This window comes from Mobula birostris, chromosome 2, assembly GCF_030028105.1.
Source record: "Mobula birostris isolate sMobBir1 chromosome 2, sMobBir1.hap1, whole genome shotgun sequence".
In the NCBI taxonomy this organism is placed as follows: domain Eukaryota; kingdom Metazoa; phylum Chordata; class Chondrichthyes; order Myliobatiformes; family Myliobatidae; genus Mobula; species Mobula birostris.
The window spans coordinates 164,929,346-164,943,638 of NC_092371.1; the positions used below are offsets into that span (position 1 = coordinate 164,929,346).

The following is a 14,293-nucleotide window of genomic DNA, read 5'->3' on the forward strand; positions in this document are numbered from 1 at the left end:
AGGCAACATGCTGGTAAACCTATTCTGCACCCTCTCCAAAGCCTTGACATCTTTTCTATAACGTGGCGACCACAACTATATGCGATACGCCAGATGTGGCCTAACTAGAGTTTTATAGAGCTACAACATAACTTTCTGACTTTTGAGTCCAATACTTCAACTAATAAAGGTAAGTGTGCCATATATAACCAGCCTATCAAACTGTGAATCGGGAGTATCTGCTAGGGATACTCAGGGGAGCGAGCAGCATCTGTGGGAGGAAAAGAACTGATGACACTTCAGATTGAAACCACCGATCAGGGCATTGTGCTGAGAACCAGTGCTCAGATCAAGCACAGTTGTGGACAACCTGCCCCAGTATCACTGCAGCACTGTCACTGCCTGCCTATTTTGGTATACCGAATGGTAACGGCCCTTCAGCACAATAAGCCCATGCAACCCAATTACACCCTTATGGACCATGAACCCACAAATGCATGCGTCTTTTGAACGTGGCAGGAAACCAGAGCACCTGGAGGAAATCCATGCGGTCACAGGGAGAACTTACAAACTTCTTACAGACAGCATCGAAATTGTACTTGGGTCACAGGTGCTGTAAAGCGTTACATTAACTGCTTCCTCTAGATGCTCCAGCTTCCTCTCATACCCCAAAGACACACAAGTTTGCTGACTAATTGGCTGCAGTATGTTGCCACTTGTGTGTGAAGATGAGTGGTGGAATATGGGGAAGAGTTGATAGGAAAGTGCTCAGAATAAAATGTTATCAGTTAATATAAATGGGTGCTTGATGGTTGATGAGCTGTTTCCATGGTGTGCGGCTCTGTTGTGGGCACACCCACAACTTACTAACCCGTACTTCTTTGGAACGCGGGAGGAAACCAGAGCACCCGGAAGAAACCCAACTGGTCAGAGGGAGAACATAAAACTTCTCAACAGGCAGCAGCGGAATTGAACCCAGGTCACTGGAACTGTAGTAGTGTTATGCTAACCAGTACAGTACTGTGCAAAATTCTTAGGTACTCTATATTTTTTTAATATGGTTTCAGATGGTATGCTCTCCTCAAAGCCCTGATATCAATATCATCGAGGCTGCCTGGGATTACCTGGAGAAACAGAAGTGAGACAGCTGAAGTCTGCAGAATAACTGTGGCAAGTTCTTCAAGGTGTCTGGCACAACCTACCAGCCAATTTTCTTGTAAAACTGCAGACAGTGTACCCAATAGAATTTATGCAGTTTTAAAGGCAAAAAGTGGTGACACCAAATATTGATTTGATTTATTTTTATTTACTGTTTATGGCTTTTTATAGCAATCTTTTTGATATTTAGAAACTTTTCATTATTTTTGAAAGCATCTTCACTTTACAGATTTTTTTTACATGTGCCTAAAACTTTTGCACAGCACTGCACACTACCATGCTGCATCAGCACCATTTCAGAGTCTGGGACACGGAAGCCTTCAGTCTGAGTGCCACCTGCCCCAATTATCAGGGTGGTGGAAAAGATAGTACAGCATTAAACTATGCAACTTCAAGGATCACAGCCAGAGCCTGCATCAGCCTCCTCACTGTGAATGTCAAAGGGGTTCAAGACCATGGGGCAATACCAACTGAGCTGATCCAAGCTCAGCCAGAACTGCTCCCATATAACTGGAGCCAACCCTTTGAAATGCCCTCCTTACCACACGGAGGCGATTGACTGCTCCCACACACTGAGACTTGCTCATCGTTTCCTGCTGTCTGGTATTGAGGATTCCCAGCTTAGATCTCTTTCTGCCCAAGTTCTCCCCCATTATACTGCCGATATTGCCTCAAGAGTGCTGTGCAAAGCAGTCCCAAGCTTTTAAGTTGGTTCAGGGACGGCTGAAAAATTGCTTCTATGGTCTGGAAAAGTCCGAGGAACGAGAGAGGCTGCAACCACTGAATATTCGATTCAGGCTCTCTGGTATCCGAGTAAATAAAGTTAACCTTCATCTTTAGATGGGGCGGGGAAGGTCATTCAGGGGGACCTTCTCAACAGCCTGCCTCTGTGCTTGGCCAGGAAGGATATTTATAGAGACAGGCAGTAGACTGCCAGGTCCACTCCTTCGGAGTTTGTTTGTGTGTGTGTGTCCAGGTATCCCTAGAGAGAGATCACAGTATCCAATGGCTCACATAGGGCTTCTGGAACAGATGGACAGCACAGGTGCTGGACCACATCCTGAGCAAGGAGAACAATATTTTAATTTAAGTGTTTTGCTGATGCTTTAATAAAGTCTGTTTAAAAGAAAACACATGAACAGGAATTTTTTTTTTTAAAATGACACTTGGATCTACTTGATCAGACAATATCACAAAAGGGACAAACCGTTTCAGCTAATTTCATACCAATCTGCATCATGATGGAATGGTGGAGCACTCTATGGACCAAATGGCCCAAATCTGCTACGTTTTCTGGTGTTATCCTCCAGTGACATACTCACTACTGCTCAGTTTGATTCAACCAGGTGCCATCAATATCTATAAGACCCAATTACAGAGGCAAGGTAAATGATTGCTCTTGACGTTTGGGAATGTCTAATTGAGTGCGGCTGTAAGACAGAGGAGCAGAATTAGGCCCTATGCCCATTCAACTATGGCTTGCTTACTTTCCCTTTCAACCCCATTTTCTTGCCTTCACTCCATAACCTTCAACACCCTTACTAATCAAGAACCTATTAAACCCTGATTTTAAATATACTCAATGAATTGGCTTCCACCACTCTCTGGCTCCTCTAGATGGTGTAGAGGAAAGTTGGGGCAGAGGAGGGTCATTCTGGGGGCCTTCTCACAGCCTACTTCTTTACCTGGCCAGGAGGGATATTCCTAGAGATTGGTGGTCCTCACTGCTGTTTTGAAAGAACATCCTTCTATTCTGAGGTGACAAGCAGCACACATAGGACTGAAGTCAAAGTGGAACCGGTCTCGGCACTGACTGTAGGCATAACCAACTCAAAGGAAGATAGACAGCCAGATGTCAATCATAATCTCAGAACTCACTTACATGTCAGTATATTGTTCAAGGCTCAATTGTCTTTATACTTCCTGTTTCCTTATGAAAGGTCATCATTTAAAGCACCAATGCTAGCTAACAGATCCCCTTCCCTCACTGATTGTTCTCTGTTACATACGCTCCACACATTCCCAGCAATCTACACCAGATTCTGCCACTAATTGACCAAAATTTATAGTGGACAGATAATCTCAAGATCTGGGAAGAAGCTGAAACCTCAGGGAAAACATGCAAACTCCAGACAGTGAAGATCAGGACTGAACCTGGATGATCAGAACTAAGGCAGTGGCTCTGTTTATCTGCTTTCCTCAGATAATGAAGCAACAACGTCCACATTCAATGCTGTGGGCCGAGACCTTTCATCACCACTGGTGAAGGGTCTTGGCCCGAAACATCGACTGCTAATTCCTCTCCATAGATGCTGCCTGACTTGCTGAGTTCCTCCAGCATTTTGTGTGTGTTCCTCAAGATTTTCAGCATCTGCAGAATCTCGTGTTTCGCAATATCTGCACGCAGCCAAACCTGAACAACATTTGCCTCAGTGTGACAAGTGGCTTATAATGTTACCGCCACCAGAAAGTGACCATCTCCATTACAGATTCCAACCATTCCTCTTTGACATTCAATGACACTATCTTAACTGTCTCCACTGACCAGAAGCTCAACAGGACCAACTATCTCAAGTTTATTTTTTTAAACACGATGGTAGGCTCCTGGAAGTTACTCTTAGGGGAAATGGTAGCAGATATTTAAGAAGCATTAAGCAATAGTTGGAGAGATAGAGACCATATGCAGGCAGATATGCTTAGTTTAGGGTGGCACCAACATTAGTGCAGGCTTGTGTTTAAAAAAAATCAAACATGTACAACTTTTTAAAGGCCCGAAATTTCATACAACACATTAGGAGCTTGCATAAATGGTGAAGGCAGACACAATTACGGCATTCAAAAAGGTATTTGACAGGGATAAAAAAGGCATAGAGACATAAAGGGCTAATGGGGGCAAACAGTAGGGATATAATGGGTAGACAGGCATTAGAGTCTGCATTGACAAGATGAGTCAAAGAAGCTCGTTTCTGTAATTCTATGAACTGCCTGAACTAGTATGGAGAATTCCACTACTCAGTACATTTCAAAGTAATTCAACCAGAAACCATAATTTTACTTCAAATCCACTGAGCAACATTAAACAGGGGTGAGATCCCTATAAAGAGGACATCTTGAGGTTGACAAAAATTCAAGCCCTTCTAGTGAAGGCTCTCAACCTGAAACATCACCTGCTTCTCTTCCCACAGATGTGGTCTGACCTACTGAGTATTTCTAGGATCTTGTGTTCATGTTTTAAGAATTCAAGCCCATTGTGGTGAGGATAACCTAATTCACACAGAACACCATTAGAGAAAAAAGGCTTTGGGGTTCATGGAAAATCCAGCACTTAAAAGCAGCTCACAGGTAACATCTGGCTGACAGAATTAAAAAAGCAACTTCCATCTATAAACACAAAGATTCTGCAGATGCTGTAACACAGCAAGTATAATAGTGTCTTTGGAGAGGAATACACAATCACCATTTCAGTCCAAGACTCTTCATCAGGACTGATCTCCACCCAAGGTCAAGCAGCAATTCTCAGACAACCTCCTCTTACTTACCCCTTGAACAGGATCTCACTAAGGAGTATCAGGCCATTGGCTCTTGCACGGTCACCAAATCCATCAACTCTGTTGATCTCCCATCCAATTCCACCAACCGCGAATCCCTTACCCCACACTGCTTGTTTCTACTTCTACCCAAAATCCACAAACCTGACTGTCCAGATAGGTCCATTGTTTCTGCCTGCTCCTGCCGCTTTAAACCCAAAAGGCCCGTGATTAAGGTTCTCAGCCTGAAATGTCCACTGTTTATTTTTCTCCATAGATGCTGCTTGATCTGCTGTGTTCCTTCAGCACTTTGTATTTGTTCCATCTACAGGGTACATTTTATGTACTAAAAATACTCCAAAGTGCTACACAGGAACAGAAAGACATTATAAATATCCTTTTCAAACATTTCTAGGTTATGCATTAAGGAAAGCTATCAAATTGGTCAAAGAGATAGATTTTAAGGAGTATTCAAAGGAAGAAAGAGAGGGCTGAGCTTCTGGAAATCAAGAAGTGGCAATCCAAGGCATGGTTGCCAATAGTGAAGTGGATAAATGGAAGGCAGAAGTTCAAGTAATGTAGATGTTCTTCCCTGTAAGTATTTTTTGGGGTGAGGGGGCAGCAAATCTGGAAAAAATCACTTCAAGCCAACATTTATTACTCAGCCCTAATACTAAAGATTATATAATGAAGGGCACATTTGTGGAGAGATTAGGAGATCACAATGAGAAGGAGGTGTCAATGGAAGTTAGAGGGCTGAGTGAGAGCAGAACACAGTGCAATCAGGACAACTGAAATCTGGCTGGTCTCACAGCAGAACAAGTGACATTGGCCAGTGTGTGCTGGAATACTCCAATCTAAAGACAACAAAGACATGAAATGAAGCCCTTGATTTAGAAATGGGATTGTGAACAAAAAATTGCAAATCAGAGCCAGAACTGGAACTAAAGATTCACTTCACACATTAGTCAGAAAACAACTAAATCAGTCCACAAAAGGAAACAAGGCCTCTTGGTTCATTATCTTTTCTTGCTTCTAAGAATGAAGCAAGATTTATTAAGTGCAAAATGCCTTTATTGCTACTCTGTATGTACACTTGTTGCCTGTAGAAATAAAACAGTTTAATGATTCTCATCAAGCTTCATCCCACATCAGATTCATACAATGTTGAAAGAGGTTATTCAGCACACAATCTATTCTGTCCCTTAGTGGTAAAAGATAAGCTTTCTTTGTCTAACTTCCAGTGAAATGCTTTATTTACATCATTGTTTGCAATGTGATGGGGGTCAACCCATAAGTGTCACTACACTTCCGGCACCAATTCACAACTCACTAACTCGAACCGTACGTCTTTGGAATGTGGGAGGAAGCTGGAGCACCCAATGGAAACCCAAGTGATCATGGGAAGAACATACAAACTCCTTACTGACAGCAGCGGGAATCGAACCCTGATCAGCGATCGCTCGTCCTCCACAATGATTACACTACCAGGCTGCCCCATACCCCACAGTAGTTTTCCTTATAATTGAATCAACTCCCCTCAGATTCCACCATTCACATTACTCACTGGGTACAATTTACAGTGGCCAGTTATCCTAACAATCCTTATCACTGAGATGCGGGAGGAAGAGAAAACATGAGAAGAAACCCAAGCAGTGGGTGGAAGCCACACAGATGGCAAGGGAAATCAGGATTGAATCCAGGTCACTGGCACTGAGACAGCAGCTCTACGAGCTGTGTTGCTGTACCACCCCAAAAGATCCCATTTTAAAAGGCTGCCAAGTTGGCGCAGCGGTCAGCACAACACGGCTACAGCTCAGGGCGTCAGAGCCCAGAGTTCAATCCCAGCAATCTCTGAGGAGTTTGTACGTTCTCCCCATGAAATGCATGGTTTCCCCCAGGAGGCGCAGTTTCTGCCCACATTCTAATGACATACCAATTAGTAGATTATCCTGTGATTAGGTTAGCGTTAAATAGCTGAGTTGCTGGGCCAGCATGGCTTGTTCGCCAAAAGGGCTGTTTCCATGCTATATCTCTATACAAAATAAAAATAAATGATTAACATAACCTATATGGGAAGGCGGTTCAAACTCCCATCGACCATTAGTGTATATCCTACTAACATTGGAGCAGGACTTTAAGTTCAACCCTATTGATTCAAGTTAAAATCATGAAGGGGCTCATTTTTACACCCTGTGTTATATGTACTACCATATTGGACAGTTAGAGGAATAATGCAGTGCAGTAGAAAGCCAAACAACATTCTGGAAGACTACCACAACCTTACCTAAGACAATGTCCTAGGTAAATTCCAGTGTACTGACAATGAAGTTGTCATTAAACATCTGCACTAAGATGGTATTTACCTTGCAGGCGATCTTTTTCAGAAAATATGTATCACGTTCCTCTTATGCACAATACTCTTACATTCATAGCTCTGTGCAATCTAAACCAAGAATACACCAATAATACCCACCCTCAAAATAACCCTCATAATCCCCTCACCATACTAACAGAAAGTTTTGCAAGCATGATCCAGCATTAGCTGTGCCTTGATGCCAGACTGACATTCAATAGGCTCAAGTCCAATGTTTTGTACCTCCCTTGCTCCCTTGGTACAATGTCTAAAAACCCATCCACCTCAGCTTTACATAAGACTGAGTATCTAAAAACATACACAGACATGTGGGGTAAGAAAAAATTAATCGTTTCAACCTTGTAAGAAAGTCTCATCTTGAGTCCTAAATGACAAATCTGTCAACCCGTTCACCTAACTCTCACTTTGACAGCTGAAAAATAGTACACCACCCATCCTTTTAAATTCCCAACATTATAGACCTAACTGTATAACTATAAATATAACCACTGCAATATTACAAATCTCAGATCATAAACTTTTAAACTCTCTCATTAATAATCATAACAATAACCCTGACAATATTCGATATATGACTTAATTATCCATAGCCCTGTAAGCAACCCAATATCCGTCATTAATACCTGCATGACAATCGTAGGACTCCACAAAGCTTCCTGACATACCTCATGATTTTATACTTCATCATTTTGTTCTTATTTATTATTTTATTTCATCAAATGCATGTCAACAAATATACTCAAAAACTTCTATAGATGTACCATGGAGGGCATTCTGACAGGCTGCATCACTGTCTGGTATGGAGGGGCCACTACACAGGAACAAAAGAAGCTGCAAAAGGTTGTAAATCTAGTCAGCTCTATCTTGGGCTTGAGCCTATAAAGTACCCAGGACATCTTTAGGGATCGGTGTCTCAGAAAGGCAGCGTCCATTATTAAGGACCTCCAGCACCCAGGGCATGCCCCTTTTTCTCACTGTTACCATCAGGTAGGAGATACAGAAGCCTGAAGGCACACACTCAGCGATTCAGGAACAGCTTCTTCCCCTCTGCCATCCAATTCCTAAATGGACATTGACGCTTTGGACACTATCTCACTTTTTTAAAAATACACAGTATTTGTTTTTGCACATTTTTAAATAATCTATTCAATATATGTAATTAATTTACTTATTATGTTTTATTTTATTTATTATTTTTTCTCTCTCTCTCTGCTAGATTATGTATTGCATTGAACTGCTGCTGCTAAGTTAACAAATTTCAGTCACATGCCGGTGATAATAAACCTGATTCTGATTTATTTATGACAGAGTGGATATGCCCTTCCGGACCTTTCCAACCACGCCGCCCCGACAACCACTGACAAACCCGATTAACCCTAACTTTATCATGGAACAACCTACAATGACCAATTAACCTACCTGGTACGTATTTGGACTGTGGGAGGAAACCAGAGCATCAAGGGAAAACCACCTCATTCCACAGGGAGGACGTACAGAGAGACATCCAGATGGCAAGGACACTAATCATCCCAACCCACACATCCACCCTCCTCACCAAACCCCTTTTGTTCACAACCAACATCTTACCCAGTCTTCCCACCTGACCTCACCCAAGGCACCTGGCTCTCTCCACACAACCCCTCTCACCTAACAACCCCTACACTTGCCCCTCTCCTCCTCCTCCTCACTGTCAATCAACATATGCGCACCTCAAGAGTGCGTGCTTAGCCCACTGCTTTACTCTCATGAGTGTGGGGCTAGGTACAGCCCAAATGCCACCTATAAGTTCCCTGATGACACAGCTGTTGTTGGCAGAATCTCAGAGAGTAACAAGGGGGCAAAGAGGACTGGCTGAGTGGTGTCTCAACAACCTCACATTCAATGTCGGTAAGACCAAGGAATTGCCTATGGAATTCAGGAAGGGAAAGTTGGGAGAAGATACTCAAGTCCTCATTAAGAGGTCAGCGGTGGAAAGAGTGAGCAGATTCATGTTCCTGGGTGTCTGAAGATCTATCCTGGGCCCAACACATCAATGTAATCACAAAGAACACACACCAGCAGCTATATTTTGAGGAGATTTGGTATGTCAAAGGCTCCCATCAAAATTTTATAGAAATACCATGGAGAGCATTCTGACTTGTTGCATCACGATCTGGTATGAAGGCACAAATACACAGAATTACAAAAAAAACTGTAGAGGGTTGTTAACTCAGCCAGCTCCATCATGGGCACTATTGAAAACTTTTTCAAAAGGCGATGCATCAAAAAGACAACATCTGTCATTAAGGACCCCCATTACCAGGATATGTCCTCTTTCATTAGTACCATTTGAGAGGTACAGGAGCCTGAAGTTCACACTCACAAGGAACAGCTTCTCCCCTTTCACCATCAGATTTCTGAATGGTCCATGGACCCATGAACACAACCTCACTTTTTAAGTATTTCTTGTAGTAACTTATAGCAATATGTTATGTATTGCTTGTACTGTTGCCACTAAACAAATTTCATAACATATGTCAGTGACAATAAACCTCATTCTGACTTGATTTTGATTTTCTCACAACCTGCCCTCTCACCTCACCCACCCCACAACTACCCATTTCACCTGATAACCACCCCTCTCCCTCACTCTCCAAGCCCATACCTCCCACCCAACCTCTGTACTACCCAACACACTCCTGCCCCCACTCCCCTGTGAGCAGAAGCCCCTCCAAAGGTCACTACCCGAACTGGAGGCGTCTCTCCCGCCAACTCTCACCGCCGGGATCCGGGACTCATACCGGGCCCTTGCCTTCGGTGCTGAATTGCACGCAGGCTGAACTTTCAGACGCAGGGAGAGCCGGCCGTCTCCCTGGCCTGGCCGCAAAGAGCAGCGTCAGGCCTTCGGGCGCGACGCCAGCTCAGCCAGCGGCCACAGCCAAACACTGCCGCACAGGGCCGGGCCTCCTGGCATTCACTGTCACGCAACCGGCTAGGCCGCGGCCTTTGTTCCATCAGCAGTTCCACAAACTCACCCAGGCCGCGATGCTGCGCTCCACGTCCGCCGTCAACTACAGACCAGTAGTGGGGTGGGGGTGGGGCGAGGAGGGGAGGGGCGGAGCCGAGCCGGGTCTGGGGGCGGGCCCCGAGCAGGTGTCGATCTGGATGGGGCGGGGTCAAAGGGGGTATAAACCCGGAGGCGGGGCCGATCTCTCACGGCAAGATCAGATGATAGGGGCGGGGTCTAGATGGGGGGGAGTGGGCGGGGCCAGAGCCGGGGAATGGGAGAAAGGGGCGTGGTCAATGGAGGAGGGCGGGGCTAAAGGGGCAGTGGAGGAGGTGGGTGGGCTGGTTGAAGTGAGAAGCGAGGGACGGGGCCAAGCGGTGGATGGGGCAAGCACACAGCTTTTAGATTCATGCTAGGAAAAGGAAAGAAAGAAAATCACAAACAACAGGAATTCTGCAGATGCTGGAAATTCAAGCAACACACATCAAACTTGCTGGTGAATGCAGCAGGCCAGGCAGCATCTGTAGGAAGAGGTGCAGTCGACGTTTCGGGCCGAGACTCTTCGTCAGGACTAACTGAAGGAAGAGTGAGTAAGGGATTTGAAAGTTGGAGGGGGAGGGGGAGATCCAAAATGATAGGAGAAGACAGGAGGGGGAGGGATGGAGCCAAGAGCTGGACAGGTGATTGGCAAAAGGGATACGAGAGGATCATGGGACAGGAGGCCCAGGGAGAAAGACGGGGGGGGGGAGAACCCAGAGGATGGGCAAGAGATATATTCAGAGGGACAGAGGGAGAAAAAGGAGAGTGAGAGAAAGAATGTGTGTATAAAAATAAGAAACAGATGGGGCACATCCCATTCCCATTCTAACATGTCCACATCCCATTCCCATTCTGACATGTCTATCCATGGCCTCCTCTACTGTAAAGATGAAGCTACGCTCAGGTTGGAGGAACAACACCTTATATTCCGTCTGGGTAGCCTCCAACCTGATGGCATGAACATCGACTTCTCTAACTTGCGCTAATGCCCCACCTCCCCCTCGTACCCCATCTGTTACTTATTTTTATACACACATTCTTTCTCTCACTCTCCTTTTTCTCCCTCTGTCCCTCTGAATATACCTCTTGCCCATCCTCTGGGTCCCCCCCCCCTTGTCTTTCTTCCCGGACCTCCTGTCCCATGATCCTCTCGTATCCCTTTTGCCTATCACCTATCCAGCTCTTGGCTCCATCCCTCCCCCTCCTGTCTTCTCCTATCATTTTGGATCTCCCCCTCCCCCTCCAACTTTCAAATCCCTTACTCACTCTTCCTTCAGTTAGTCCTGACGAAGGGTCTCGGTCTGAAACGTCGACTGCGCCTCTTCCTAGAGATGCTGCCTGGCCTGCTGCGTTCACCAGCAACTTTTATGTGTGTTGAAAGAAAATCAGAAGTTTTGCATTGACTATTGAAGGAAAAGCAGAAAGTTCAGGAATTCGTAATAAGGCAGTGAGTGCCTTTTCCTGGGGCATCTCCGTGGCTGTATGAAACACCAGAGATGAATCTTAAGTTATTTGAAAGGACATTACAAATGTACACAGATGCTTCAAAAATGGTAATAGTAGATTAGGGGTAGGATTGATGGTGCCTGAGTTTAACATTAAAAAGCAGGCGAGGATAAATTGAGATTTCTCGATGTATACAGGTGAAGTGGCAGCTATATGATTAGGTTTGGGTGGAGGAAGTGAGACCGATCGCAGTATTGGCTGATTCAAGCAGAACAATCCGAAGTCTAAAAGATTTGCATTCAGAGGCAAGACCTGACATTATGTGTGAGATAATACAAATCATATTTGAACTTAAAATGATGGGACTCTATATTTGTTTTATGTGGATTCCAGCATATTTGGTATTAGAGGGAATGAGCAAGCGGATGAATTAGCTAAGGAGGCGACTAGACGAGCAGAAGTGTAATTAAAAAATGGGAAGAAAACAATGGGATGAAGAGAGAATAGGAATATATCTATAATATCCAAAAAGAAGTGGGATGGTTGAGGAATGCAGGAAAGAGCAGGAGGCAAGAGGTGCTAATATCGAGATTAAGGTTGGGGCACACATGGTTAAATAGTGCATTGTTTTTAATGAAGAAAACACAATAATGGGAGACGTGGGTATTGTAATCAATAAGAAACGGTTGAGCGTATACAGATGAGGTGTCCAAGATATAATTAAGAGAGGGGATGGTTGATTTTTAAGTTATCACAGAATAAAATACAATTTACCTAACGATATTTTGCAGAAAGGATCACAGAATTATTGCTTTAAATATATAGTGCAGTTCCTTAAGAAGACAGGTCTTTTTTATATAGAATTTGATCCAAATTAATATAGGGTTTAGATATCCTGACCCACACTCCAGTTCAGAAGGTGGCAGTAATGCACTTTAAAGCTGTTTGCCAACCGCCATAAAACCCAAGAAGATGAAGAAGACAGTGGATGGACAGATGGGGGGGGAGGGGCTGGGCGAGGTGATGAGTAGAGCGGACAGATGCAGGGTGACAGGGGTGAGGGCTTAATGGAGAATAATGAGGAAGGGGCAATGCCAGGCAGGGAGGTGAGGATGGGCCAGATTAAGGGCAGAGGAGGGAGGGTGAGTATGAAGGTTCTGCCCTGGAGAAGGGGTTGAAAGGCGGGGCTGGAGGAGCAGATTCTGCAAATGCTAGAAATCTCGAGTAACATTCACACAAAATGCTCAACAAGTCAATGAGGAACTCAACAGGTCAATCAGGCAGCGTCTATGAAGGGGAATAAACCGTCCATGTTTCGGACTACGACCCTTTATGATCCTGAGGCGGTGGAAAGGGACGGGGTGGAATCTGATGGGGAAATGCGGAGGAGGAGGAGGAGCTGAGTGCCAGGCTGTGATTGTAATATTCCGGTGAGATTTAAATGGTCAATAATCTGTTCATTCACTGAGTCTGATCGGGTCCCGGAGTGAATAGCGACGAGATAGGGCAACTCCTCTAGACAGGAGTGATAAACTAATCTCTGGCTCTGTGGGAATAATTGGGAAAATAAACAAAGAGAGGGTAATATGGTAATATTTAAGGTAATTAAGATAACAAGGGCAACATAGAGAAATCCCGGTTAAATCCTGGAACTGTAATTACTAGCAGTTCTCGTTCGGTGTTGCATTTGAAGCGACTGTTGAAATAAAAATAGCGTGTACTCCTTGGAGCTGTGGGCGTAATTGGAGAGAGATGTGCGGGATGGAACCATAATGGGAGGAGTCGGTGATGAGAGTGACCGAAATAACTGGTTCAATAAATAAACCCTGGAGGACCAAGTAACGAGATAAACGTGGATGAGAATTGAGAGAACTAAGAAAACACCAGGGAGGCTGAGTTTCGTAATCCTTTAATGCAAGTGCCAACAGATTTAGCAATTTTAGCACGTACCTTTTTAGCATGGCGAAGAGAACTGCGGGGTGTGGGAGGGAGAGGAGTAAATTGATTGGATCTAATCTGTTTTTGTCAGCCAGACATCCTTGCACAATTTTTCTCGTCGGTTAGATGCCTGTGTTGTAACTGTACTATATCAGTTAGTGTGAGAATGCTAATTTGCATCGCTTGATCCATCGTCTGACCCAATAGCCTTTGCTGTACTTAGCGCTGTTTTCAAACAACAGGAATTCTGCAGATGCTGGAAATTCAAGCAACACACATAAAAGTTGCTGGTGAACTCAGCAGGCCAGGCAGCATCTCTAGGAAGAGGTACAGTCGACGTTTTGGGCCGAGACCCTTCGTCAGGACTAACTGAAAGAAGAGTTAGTAAGAGATTTGAGAGGGGGAGGGGGAGGGGGAGGGGGAGGGGGAGATCCAAAATGATAGGAGAAGACAGGAGGGGGAGGGATGGAGCCAAGAGCTGGACAGGTGACTGGCAAAAGGGATACGAGAGGGTCGTGGGACAGAAGGTACGGGGAGAAAGACAAGGGGGGGGGAACCCAGGGGATGGGTAAGAGGTATTGTCAGAGGGACATCTCCCAGTGGCCACACATTTTAATTCCACATCCCATTCCCATTCTGACATGTCTATCCACGGCCTCCTCTACTGTAAAGATGAAGCCACACTCAGGTTGGAGAAACAACACATTATATATTCCGTCTGGGTAGCCTCCAACCTGATGGCATGAACATCGACTTCTCTAACTTGCGCTAATGCCCCACCTCCCCCTCGTACCCCATCTGTTACTTATTTTTATACACACATTCTTTCTCTCACTCTCTTTT

General features: G+C 44.7%; 1 protein-coding gene across 4 annotated transcripts in view; it reads right to left on the reverse strand.

Moving 5' to 3' along the window:
* The window catches only part of fbxo30a (F-box protein 30a), a 36,151-nt gene extending 25,917 nt beyond the window's left edge, over nt 1-10,234 (reverse strand). Inside the window, exon 1 of one of the 4 annotated variants that reach the window (XM_072250749.1) lies at nt 10,056-10,234. Coding sequence is in view for 2 of the 4 variants with exons in the window: in XM_072250748.1 (XP_072106849.1) it covers nt 9,800-9,819 (20 nt within the window). In the remaining 2 variants the exon portion in view is untranslated. Of the gene's footprint in view, nt 1-9,765; nt 10,001-10,055 lie in introns of those variants that run through there. The other 3 variants (XM_072250748.1, XM_072250750.1, XM_072250751.1) reach the window with 3 other exon arrangements.
* Nucleotides 10,235-14,293: the final 4,059 nt, after the last annotated feature.